The 12,705-nt window shown below is 40.5% G+C and overlaps 1 protein-coding gene across 13 annotated transcripts in view; it reads left to right on the top strand.

Moving 5' to 3' along the window:
- The first annotated feature begins 1,279 nt into the window (after nucleotides 1-1,279).
- The window catches only part of LOC126336460 (uncharacterized), a 231,731-nt gene continuing 220,305 nt past the window's right edge, over nucleotides 1,280-12,705 (top strand). For 6 of the 13 annotated variants that reach the window (XM_050000188.1, XM_050000196.1, XM_050000197.1 and 3 more), the window contains exon 1: nucleotides 1,282-1,332. In XM_050000188.1, the coding sequence (XP_049856145.1) occupies nucleotides 1,321-1,332 (12 nt within the window). In that variant the 5' untranslated portion in view covers nucleotides 1,282-1,320. Of the gene's footprint in view, nucleotides 1,333-2,957; nucleotides 3,538-12,705 lie in introns of all 13 variants that reach the window. The other 7 variants (XM_050000184.1, XM_050000174.1, XM_050000183.1 and 4 more) reach the window with 5 other exon arrangements.

Raw genomic sequence — 12,705 nt, 5'->3', positions numbered from 1 at the left:
TACTCGGAACACATTTTGCAGATAGTAGCCACATGTACCACAGAATGCACCTGAAAAATTATATCATTCTATGACACTTTGGCAGGTGTGACTTCTACACGTAAAAGTTCTATGCCTTAAACAATCGAGGGTGAGGATTTACTGGTCTTTATTAATACTCGAGGCAAACACTTATTATTACCATTCATTCACTACTCCTACAATTTTGCTATAAAATGTAGATAATTTTAAAATAAGATTTATTTTATTTGAACTTATTCATTACAACAGTTTCCTTTGAAAGCCGGTGGCCCCAATTAACATAACAGATATAACTGTCAAAATCATCACATGAGTTGTTCCAATGAATATTTTACACAAAAGGAAATTAACGCCCAATATCTCATTAGTTCAACGGAATACAGCGCCTGTGCGACATGTACCACATACAGAGTATCAAATGTAGTCGTTTATAACGAATGATATTTTAATCAACATTATTTCATTTTACCAAATTCTCGTAGTTGATGAACTACTTTTCTGTCTTACGTTTTACCATATGCTATTTAAATATGATGTTCAAAACATCTTCCTAGAATTCACATGCACACTTTCTTTCTACATTTTAATGACTATATAACGTTGAAAGGAACCAGATTCACTGAAACCTCAGGAAAGTGGATAACCAACTTACCCAACGAGTTCGTACGTTAGGAGCTTATATATATTCAGCCACCCGAATAAAAGAAGTCAATATGTGTAAAACGCCCATTAAAATCCAAATATTGCGTAACATATTTTTAATGTATTTTAACACTCAAGTCCAAAAGTTAGGTAACATAACAATAATCGTTCGGCAGGTGTCATTTAATAGTTCTGAAACAACTCTAAAAATGCTTATAATGTAACTTTACATACACACGATATAACTTTCTTAGTGGAGCGTTGTTGAAAGAAGGAAATGTCTTTACAGACAAATAAATGACTCTGGGATGCAATAGTTGTAAAATGTTTTATCTGGACAGCTGTATTGATGCAAAGAAATATGTACCTTACAAATTTCCAGTTATTTGTAAAACCTTCTTAACCGACGTCTATGTGATTCTGGACATTTAATCTTGTTCTTTACGGCGTCGAACGGACCGTGCCCCTCTAACCCCACCATCATGCTACGCAAATTGCAGTAACGCTCTGAGAAAGCGCGTCACACCTGGCTGATTGCCAACGAGGGGGGGGGGGGGGGGGCGATGGAAGCTGTAGAAGCTGTATATAAGCTGCAAGGAAACCTTACAGTGGCATCAGTCATTGCCTGCTCCATCTGTACCATCTCCAACAGCAGCAATGAGGATCCTGGTGAGTGGTTTCTCGATTCGAACATACTGTTCGAGAACTCCTTCTGATGATGTTAAACACGTTTACCAAGTAGCAGGTGCAGAATAAAATTTCTAAGTACCAGTACTAGAAATAGTATGATCCCTTGTTTTCTTCAGTGTATTAAAAAAATAGCATTGAATGGAAATACTCTGATTCTTATCACAGTTTACTGCTAAATAACTCCCCAGCAATTTTTGGTTGTAGCTGTAGTCCGTAACACCGAGAAAAAATAAGAGTCCATACCTCATCGTAGTCTGTCCGCAAGTATTTGGTAGCTGATGATGAAAAAAAAAAACATGTTCTGAAGCAGCAGTAACAAGTAAAGTAAATGAGTCATAGAACTCGCATAGAAATCATGTTAGTCTTTTCGATGCATTTGATGACCGACATCGTCTTGTGAAGATTGTTGTTTTTACAGTGCAACGCAAGGAGACATTGCAGTATTTTAAAGAACTGATTCATTTGAAGAACCACATTTCTTTATGGTAATGTCGTATTCAGCTGACAACCTGCTGATGTTCATCACGCATCATAATCAGGAGATCGTGTTTTCATGTGAACCGATTCAGTTTTACGTCTACATTACAATTTCTGTGTTAGCAATTATAGCAACAAGCGATTGAACCCACTAATAAATAACCAATTTTAGTTTGTAATGTATCAAGAGTAGGTTTCTTTTCCATTAGATGGTATTCTTAGGGGACAAAGAGCGGGCCACTCCAATATTAGTAGAGCCCCTATTTAATTACTGCCCCTTGCTTTTTTAGAAAATAAAATTAAATATGTAGGCTGAGATACTTTTTTGTAATTGTGCACGAAACTATTAACGTTATCACTAATGAATACAGAACTTAAGTGAAAGAGGTGAAAAGCATATTTTGGTGGTTCTATTTACCGTAAATGCCGTTATCGGACAGGCCTTATAGGGAGTAAGATTTAACGATTTAATCTTCATTCAGGCTTGTTGGATTGGACCATGCTGTAGTAGAATGTCATTATAGACTTCCCTATTATAAATACTTACAAGCAAGCAATATTATTGTTTGTCTTCAACCAGTGTTGCAAACACTGTTAAATGGCAAATATTCACTGATGCTGCAGTGCTTTGTCTACATGTGTGTTGGTGTGTTTTTGTATATATATATATATATATATATATATATATATATATATATATATATATATATATATGTGTGTGTGTGTGTGTGTGTGTGTGTGTGTGTGGGTGTGTGTGTGAGAGAGAGAGAGAGAGAGAGAGAGGGAGAGAGAGAGAGAGAGAGAGAGAGAGAGAGAGAGAGAGACAGAGAGAGAGAACTGTCAGCCATTAGTATTGCAAGTAGTGAATGTGATAGCCTGTTCATATAAAGAATAAATTGAAATATCTTGAAATATAATAAATCTAGAAAAAATACTCAACAAGTGCTATTAGTATTACGTTGAAAAGTCTTTGTTTTATGTAGCAGGAGACAATATTATTGTCAGAAGACGTTCATTATTGGAGGATTAATTTATTAGAAATTGCTACTCCTTCATGTCATGAGTGCTGTAAACAATGCAAGAAATTATGCACTGAAATTAATGTTCAGACCTGTTGTCATTTTCAGCTGTGCGTGTTTCTGTTTGGACTGGCTCTGGCCGAGGAGAAGCAGGTAGAGAAACGCGGAGTGGTTGGCTCCCTGGGTAGCTATGGTGGAGGCGGATATATCGACCACGGAATCGGAGCCAGCAGCTACAGCAGCGGCGGCAGCAGCGGTGGTTATGGGGGCGGCTATGGGGGCGGCTTTGGTGGTGGTTATGGAGGCGGCTATGGAGGTGGCATCAGCTCTGCAGTTGGAGGAGCTCAAGTGACCAACATCGCCATCACCAAGCAGGTCCCCGTGCCGTACCCAGTACCAGTGCAGCGTACTGTCCCAGTACCAGTCAGGGTTCCTGTCACGGTGCCAGTCAACAGGCCGGTACCAGTGCCCGTCCCACAGCCATACCCTGTCCCCGTGCAGAGGCCAGTCCCAGTACCCGTGAGCATCCCTAGCCCAGTCCCCGTACCAGTACCTCAGCCCGTCGTCGTCAACCAGCCGGTACCTGTCGTCGTGGGAGGCGGAGCTGGTGTCGGCGGAGGTCTCGGAGGCGGCTACGGCGGCGGCATTGGTGGAGGCTACGGTGGAGGCTACGGAGGAGCCATCGGAGGTGGTTATAGCGGTGGCTACAGTGGTGGCTACAGCGGTGGCTACTCTGGAGGCATTGCCGGAGGCTATGGAGGCTACGGGAAATACGGCCACTAACATCAGAAGCTGAACCCGTCACCTTAAACAGAACGTGCCACCAGAAATTTTTTGTATATTTCTTACAATGTTTTGTAACTACAGCAGAAAATAAAAAGTGTTTGTACGTTACATACCTTGTTAGTCATTATGGCCTGTAAAAATGGTGCAATTGAAAATGAATTTTGATCCCTGGTTTATATTATGAATTCTCTTCATTATGAATCAATATTTGCTGTCAAAGTAAAACTGGCTAGTTTTGTAACTTTATATTTTTCTTTCACAGTCATATCATATCAACACTGGTAATAGACAAACATTTTGTCACTGGAATTCCAAAATTCTACATGGGTGTAGACTATAATCATGGTCGATTAGAGTGTTTGCTGTTCTTTCATTTCATCGCTCGACATACATAAATCACATATTTTTAATCTACAATGCTGATAAATGGTGGAGAGACACAACTTACAAACGATGCTAATGCTTATAATTGTTGTTGTTGTTGTTGTTGTCGTCTTCAGTCCTGAGACTGGTTTGATGCAGCTCTCCATGATACTCTATCCTGTGCAAGCTTCTTCATTTCCCAGTACCTACTGCAACCTACATCCTTCTGAATCTGCTTAGTGTATTCATCTCTTGGTCTCCCTCTACGATTTTTACCCTCCACGCTGCCCTCCAATGCTAAATTTGTGATCCCTTGATGCCTCAAAACATGTCCTACCAACCGATCCCTTCTTCTAGTCAAGTTGTGCCACAAACTTCTCTTCTCCCCAATCCTATTCAATACCTCCTCATTAGTCACGTGATCTACCCATCTAATCTTCAGCATTCTTCTGTAGCACCACATTTCGAAAGCTTCTATTCTCTTCTTGTCCAAACTATTTATCGTCCATGTTTCACTTCCATACATGGCTACACTCCAAACAAATACTTTCAGAAACGACTTCCTGATACATAAATCTATATTCGATGTTAACAAATTTCTCTTCTTCAGAAACGCTTTCCTTGCCATTGCCAGTCTACATTTTATATCCTCTCTACTTCGACCATCATCAGTTATTTTACTTCCTAAATAGCGAAACTCCTTTACTACTTTAAGTGTCTCATTTCCTAATCTAATTGCTTCAGCATCACCCGATTTAATTTGACTACATTCCATTATCCTCGTTTTGCTTTTGTTGATGTTCATCTTATATCCTCTTTTCAAGACACCGTTCAACTGCTCTTCCAAGTCCTTTGCCGTCTCTGACAGAATTACAATGTCATCGGCGAACCTCAAAGTTTTTACTTCTTCTCCATGAATTTTAATACCTACTCCAAATTTTTCTTTTGTTTCCTTTACTGCTTGCTCAATATACAGATTGAATAACATCGGGGAGAGGCTACAACCCTGTCTCACTCCTTTCCCAACCACTGCTTCCCGTCGACTCTAATAACTGCCATCTGGTTTCTGTACAAATTGTAAATAGCCTTTCGCTCCCTGTATTTTACCCCTGCCAACTTTAGAATTGGAAAGAGATTATTCCAGTCATCATTGTCAAAAGCTTTCTCTAAGTCTACAAATGCTAGAAACGTAGCTTTGCCTTTTCGTAATCTTTCTCCTAAGATAACTCGTAAGGTCAGTATTGCCTTACGTGTTCCAACATTTCTACGGAATCCAAACTGATCCTCCCCGAGGTCAGCATCTACCAGTTTTTCCATTCGTCTGTAAAGAATTCGCGTTAGTATTTTGCAGCTGTGACTTATTAAACTGACTTATGATTAGATAGTATTTATCACATTAGCTTTAGCTTTATGTTTACTACAGTACTGCGTCTAAATTAAGAAAATTATCCATTTCCTTGATCGGCCTGGAACTCAAATTTTTTCATGATCATGAGCAATGAGAAAATCTTTTCTATTTAACATCTACGAGAAAAGCAAAATCGACATAACAGTCCGTCAGTTCCGTCAGTTAAGCTGAGGTCGCCAAATATGAAAGTTCAGAATAGTCAATTCAGTGGCCCAAAGTGCCATGCAGCAGCTAATTGTTCTACAGATAAATTACGTTTCTTAACCAACTTCGCCCCCCCATGAACCATGGACCTTGCCGGTGGTGGGGAGGCTTGCGTGCCTCAGCGATACAGATAGCAGTACCGTAGGTGCAACCACAACGGAGGGGTATCTGTTGAGAGGCCAGACAAACGTGTGGTTCCTGAAGAGGGGCAGCAGCCTTTTCAGTAGTTGCAAGGGCAACAGTCTGGATGATTGACTGATCTGGCCTTGTAGCAATAACCAAAACGGCTTTGCTGTGCTGGTACTGCGAACGGCTGAAAGCAAGGGGAAACTACGGCCGTCATTTTTCCCGAGGGCATGCAGCTTTACTGTATGATTAAATGATGATGGCGTCCTCTTGGGTAAAATATTCCGGAGGTAAAATAGTCCCCCATTCGGATCTTCGGGAGGGGACTACTCAAGAGGATGTCGTTATCAGGGGAAAGAAAATTATCCATTTCCTTGTTCGGCCTGAAACTCAAACGACGCTGGTAATGATCGATAGGTGTATGCCGATGAGTTCGTCACGGGGGATCTTAACGTCTTCGCGTAGGAAGCGTTCGACGGCCAGTGCTTTGGGTCGTGCGTATTCATTTGAGAAGGTGAACTTAAGAGTGTTCTTCCTGTAAGAGTTGGCCATTAGAGCGTGTTCGACTGAGAAGCGCTGTGACGAGGAAGTAAACAAAACACTCGGCGCGCGCAGCGGCGAGGACGGCCGAGCGCGGTGCGTGCTGCTGCCCTGCCGAACGCAGACTGCCAACTGAGCTATCCAATCACGACTCACACATCGTCCTCACACCTTTACTTCAGCCAGGAAGTTTCATATCAGCCCAGGCTGTGGCTAAGCCATCTCCGCAATATCCTTTCTTTTAGGAGTGCTAGTTCTGCAACCTTCGCAGGAGACCTTCTGTAAAGTTTGGAAGATAGGAGACGAGGTACTGGCAGAAGTAAAGCTGTGAGGACGGGGAGCTCAGTTGGTAGAGCACTTGCCCGCGAAAGGTAAAGGTCTCGAGTTCGCGTCTCGGTCCGGCACACAGTTTTAATCTGCCAGGAAGTTTCAAGAACATCATTTTTTGGAACAGTAGTGTCAATTAAAATTAGTAATCCCAGTGTAGTATTTTTATCAGTGACTATAAAGAAACAGCCAATTACGTTCCTCCCAGAGCCACCATCTTGGCCGTGCTGAAAAGTATGTGAACGATCTGAATTTGTTTTTCTCAGGGTATAAAGGTACAACGCATTTATCAAAACAATTTTTAAGATACAACTTGATGAAAGACACGATGCTACCAAAAATTTAATATTTCTGAATGTAGATTGTTGTATGATTCTTATCAAGTATGACAATGGTATCTCCATCTCAAAGATACGTAAACGGTGTTGTAATTTTTTGCTGAGAAAATATTCTTGCTAGTTCATAGAACGAACTGTATACTGTCGTCACTTGTTATTTCAACTTCAGAAGAACCACATTAGGAGGTGGGGTTGGTTGTGGGGCCGGGGGAGAGAGAGCAGAGATAAATATTGTACATCAGGTCCTGCAGTAGAAAATATAATCGATGTTATTAGTTGGCCAATGTTTCTTTTTAATTGCATCTGAACTGAACGTACTGCAGTTTAAGTACAAAATGAACATTCAAGGAATGATGCAACATAGGCCAATTGGAACTAGTAACAATGGTGTCAAGGCAGTCTAAAACTTTCGCAGACCGTTTTTCCATAAATGAACTACTTAGTAACAAGAAAAGCTAATCAAAGTATCTGAAGTAATACATACACTTAACCACAACATAGCTGAATTACAAACGATTTCAGAAAATATGGACGGAGGTGTTTTTACGAAATCTTTAACGCAATTCATAGCATATACTGCATATTTTCGCAATACACATGGAAAACTACATAATACGAATTTTTTACATTCATTCAACGCCTACAAAGATATCGGTGATGGAAAAAGGCAGAAAACAAACACTGTCGAAGATAATGGTGCAACAAGATGGAGGTATCAGCTTAAAACACCTGACGCTTCAGTTTGCTTTAAGAGGTGATTCGAGAGGTATGCTCTTCAACCAAACCATTTCTCAAGAGATGCAGAGACTGGGACAGCTATTCCGAAAGTAGAAAGACCAAGATGAGGATGATGAAGACGTTAATGTCAAAGAAGAAAATGCATTTATGAGACCGTAAAACTGGTGACATTGGAGAAGTAGAAGAGATGATTGTGATGAATAAGTTGATGATGATGAGGATGGGATGGTGGAGGAGGAGGATGATTACAAAGAGGAAGATGATGGTAATGATGAGGATAACGAGGTTGTGGTAAAAAGTAAAGAAGTAGAGGATGATTAGGTTGAAGAAGATGAAGTTCCCGTCAGAAAGACAGTCTCCAATGAATCGGCAGCAGATGCCGACTATGTCCAATACGATGGATTGATACAGTGATTAGTTTTCTTATTACCTTCACAAGTGTTAGGCAGTAAGTGACATTAAATGAAATAGTGTCAACTAAGGAGGAGCTTCTGGAAGCAGCGATTACTTCAAAGTTTAAAATGGCTGCATAAAATAACGTGGAAAATTCAGTTACAGAACCGTAAGTTGCATATGTGAACTATAACTCTCACCTGGAGAAATGGAGTGCTTATATAAATGAAGATGAACTTACTCCATTGAGGAGGATTCCTGCCGAGTAGCTAATTGAAGCAATGCTGGTAAGATGATGTCTCAGCTGCTCCGCCTTCCCAAATGTTTTTCTTTGACAATTACTGGTTGATTTATCAGCAAAAATTCTGGTCATACTGTTGTGCTAAATGCATTCCAAACATGACAAGACATATGGATAAATGGTGAACTAGCTGAAACTACCTTTTGTGGGTGTAAGATGGTGTCAGTGGAATGACGTTGTTTACTTTGGTAATTCTGATCGACAAATTCACTTAGTGTATTAGTGTTCAAGCGTGTTTTTTAGCGTTATAGAACTAATTATTTCTCGTAATCTGATGAATATAATGCTTGGTACAACGATAGAACCTTACTAATCTAGTAATCTGTAATTTATTTAAGTAATTACAAAAGATAACCTCATGTATTTTAATTTCAAAAAATGCAGGCAATTTAGGTGCAGAAATATTTGATTTGAAGGTCGATTCTGCAAGCAAAGTGTGTTGTGGATATCAGTATTTTCGTCATCAATAAGTTCTGCTCCACATCTATTTATCAGTAATGCAAATATACAAGCCATGTGTGTTTAAAAAAAACCTAAGACAAAAATTAATTAACGATAGTAGTGCGTCATCTGTTTTGTGCCCGAATTCTTGCTTACTGTATTTTGACAAATTACAGAATTTTATTTCCGTATAAAGTCTGAATTTTTCTTACGATCTTAGCTTGCATATTACAAACGACCTGCATTTGCTCCGTACTTAATACAGGAGACTAATTTCATTTTGGTGCAAAGATTTTATTTTCTAGATCTCATAGTATGCTAGCCTTTCTTTGGTAATATTTTTCCCGTGGTCACCACCCGCTGGGCAGTCCTTTCCTCAAGATCCGAATGGAGAAATAATTCGGAATCCATTTGCAGTTGAGAAATCACCGTGACACTGTAAGCCACAAGTACTGTCGATACCTATTGAGGGCCTTTAATAGAGTGAATTCCATTGCTTTCTGCAAAATCATGGCGTTTATCATTGCTGGTTCTGTCTTTTAGGGAAATTGTACCACCCAAAGAGCAAGAAGTTGCCCTTAAACACTGTCCGTTCCTCAGGGCTCTTTGAAAATGTTATTGGTAGGATGAGGGGTCACTTCTTGTAATAGAAGTCTTTAGCCTGAGACAAAGAAGAATAGGATTTCGAGCAGATGACCACAAGGCAGCACATTAGAGGTTAACGTGGTTGAGGTGTAAATGCTAATCTATATTTGTTCTACACATTTCACAACCGGATAGTGACAGACGGACTCACAAAGGCGTATGCAATAAACTGCCGTACATGTACAGATCGTAGATAATAATTATTTATACAAAGCAGCAGCATGAATTCGATTAAAAGCAGTCGTGTGAAGCACTCATCACTAAAAGGCACTGTACTCACTAATGGATGTACATTCTCAGTTACGTGATCGGGTCGAAGAATTTTAAAATGATGGAATACAGTATGTTTTAAAGGGTGTCGTAGCACAAAAAAAAATGTGATCGCCAATATTTTCATTACAAATACACGATTTATCACATAAAGTCCGCAATACTCTCAGATTTTCTGATCAAGATTTTCGTTTATGGTTAATATTAGTGAAATGTGGGACTGAAACGACGGTATATCAACACTATGAAATGAACGTCAGCTCTTTTTAAATACGGAAGAATGCATGATTTGCTTCTTAGCAATATTCTTGTCTAGTTCGGATCTGCTGAACTAAAGATCTGGCACATATATTTTATTTAACATTGTGGCCAGATGCCTATTCAGTCTCCGCAGTTTTCAGTTGTACTGTTTTTGTGGAGTCGGGAATAAACCAGCAGTCCTTTTTCTGTGTAAAAAAGGGAGGAAAGTCGTGCGCGCAAACCCATCAGTGAATTGTATAAACTTTGTTCTGTGCGACAGTATTTTAGCTCTTTGTGCATCGTATTTTCTGAGGCGAAAATTAGGGACCAGACAAGTATTTATCTAAACGAGTGTGGGCTCGCCAGTACACGAGGCACGATCGTTTATCCGCCGCGCGGGTAACAACGAGGTTTCACTTACCCTTACCCCGCAAGGTAGCGTGCTGTGCGTAACACTATACGAGCAAGTCGAATACACGCAAGATAATGTTCATAAAAGAGAAAGAAACGCGTAGCACTTTATTACAGAATTAGTAGAAAAGTCTGACATTTTCACATCAAACAAACCTACATTTGGTTCATGGTGTGGGTTCCTGGTATCATGTCCTAGTTCATGAACCACGGCAAGGTATGAATGGCCAAGTAAGTGGTCCCGACAGTCGGGATACCAGTTACTTTGGAATAAGGCTGGGCATCTCGGACATATTCTGAGTCGTGGTCACCTTTGTGCTCATACGCATAGACTACCAAATCCACGGGTTAATCCCTCAGCCGTTACGGGTAAAACCAATGGGACTCGGGGCAACTGTGGCTAGCAATGTGCTTCCCCGATACTTTAAATATGATGCTGGCAGCAATCAGAGCAAAATGCCTCGGACCATTTGAAGTGACTGAGTCCCACCTCTAACTGACACACCAGGGACTCCTAAGATACGACTTGGCAAACAAATGGTAATGAGATGGGGAGCTATTAATATCAATGGGGGTCACTCTGGGAAGAAGGTAGAGCTGGCAGAGGCCGCAAGTTAGATGTGGCTGGACGTTTTAGCTGTTAGTGACATTCGGGTAAGAGGTGAGAAAGAAGAGGAAGTGGGAGAATACAAGGTCTACCTGTCAGGAGTCAAAGCAGGAATAGCACAATGGGGTGTAGGGCTTTACATCAGGAGAGAAATGGAACCCAGCGTAGTTGCAATAAGGTATGTGAACGAACGACTGATGTGGATAGATTTGACAGTGTCTAGGAAGCAAATTAGAATTGTGTCAGTATATTCTCATTGTGAAGGGACAGATCAAGATAAGATGGATAGTTTTTATAAGGCACTCAGTGATGTAGTTGTTAGAGTAAAGGACAAGGGCAGTGTTCTGCTCATGGGTGATTTTAATGCCAGGATTGGAAATTGAACAGAAGGGTATGAAAAGGTTATGGGTAAATTTAGAGAGGATATGGAGGCGAACAGGAACAGAAAACAACTCTTAGATTTCTGAGCCAGTATGGGCTTAGTAATCACAAACTCCGTTTTTATACATAAGAACATTCACTCGTGTACTTGGGAAGGCAGGGGAACCAGATCTGTCATTGACTATATAATAACAGATCAGGAATTCAGGAAGGGTGTTAGGGACACACGTGAATTCAGGGGATTCTTTGATGACACTGATCATTATTTAATCTGCAGTGAAATTGGGATTGTGAGGCCGAAAGTGTAGGAGGTCAAGTCCATATGATGTAGGAGGATAAGAGTGGAGAAACTTCAGGACAAGGAAATCAGGCACAAGTACATAACAGCGATCTCAGAAAGGTACCAGTTAGTTGAATGTAGTCAATTACAGTCGCTGGAGTAGAAATGAACAAGGTACAGGGACACAGCACTAGAAGTGGCTAAAGAATGTCTTGGAACAGTAGTGTGTAAAAGTAGGATGAAGAAAACAGCTTGGTGGAATGCCACAGTCAAGGCAGCCTGTAAAAGGAAAAAGAAGGTGTATCAAAAATGGCTACATACTAGAACTCAGGTAGACAGAGAAAGTTATGTTGAAGAAAGAAACAAAGCCAAACAGATAATTGCAGATCCAAGAAGAAATATTGGGAAGGCTTTGGAAACAGGTTGGAGACTATGGGTCAAGCTGCTGGAAAACCATTCTGGAGTGTAATTAGCAATCTTCGAAAGGGAGGTAAGAAGGAAATGACAATTATTTTGGACAGGTCAGGAAAACTGCTGGTGAATCCTGTGGAAGCCTTGGTGGAATGGGATAGGAATGATGGTGGAATTAGGATCACATTTGAGGATGTTTAGAAAATGGTCAATAGATTGCAGTGCAACAAAGCAGCTGGGGTGGAATGAAATTAAGGCGGAACTCATCAGACACAGTGGAATGTCAGGTCTTAAATGGCTACACAGGATAATTGAAATGGCCTGGGAGTCGGGACAGGTTGTAACTACTACAGAGGTATCTCTTTAATTAGTGTTGTGGGTAAAATCTTCTCAGGTATAGTTGAAAGGAAAGTGCGAGTATTAGTTGAGGACCAATTGGATGAAAATCAGTGTGGGATTAGGCCTCTTAGAGGTTGTCAGGTTCAGATATTTAGCGTACGGCAAATAATGGAGAAGTCTTATGAGTGGAACAGGGAATTGTATCTATGCTTTATAGATCTAGAAAAGGCATATGACCGGGTTCCTAGGAGGAAGTTATTATCTGTTCTACGAGATTGTGGAATAGGGGTACGACTAGGCTGCGACC

This window comes from Schistocerca gregaria, chromosome 2 (assembly GCF_023897955.1).
Source record: "Schistocerca gregaria isolate iqSchGreg1 chromosome 2, iqSchGreg1.2, whole genome shotgun sequence".
Taxonomy (NCBI): domain Eukaryota; kingdom Metazoa; phylum Arthropoda; class Insecta; order Orthoptera; family Acrididae; genus Schistocerca; species Schistocerca gregaria.
This window is presented reverse-complemented; position numbering and strand designations above follow the sequence as displayed.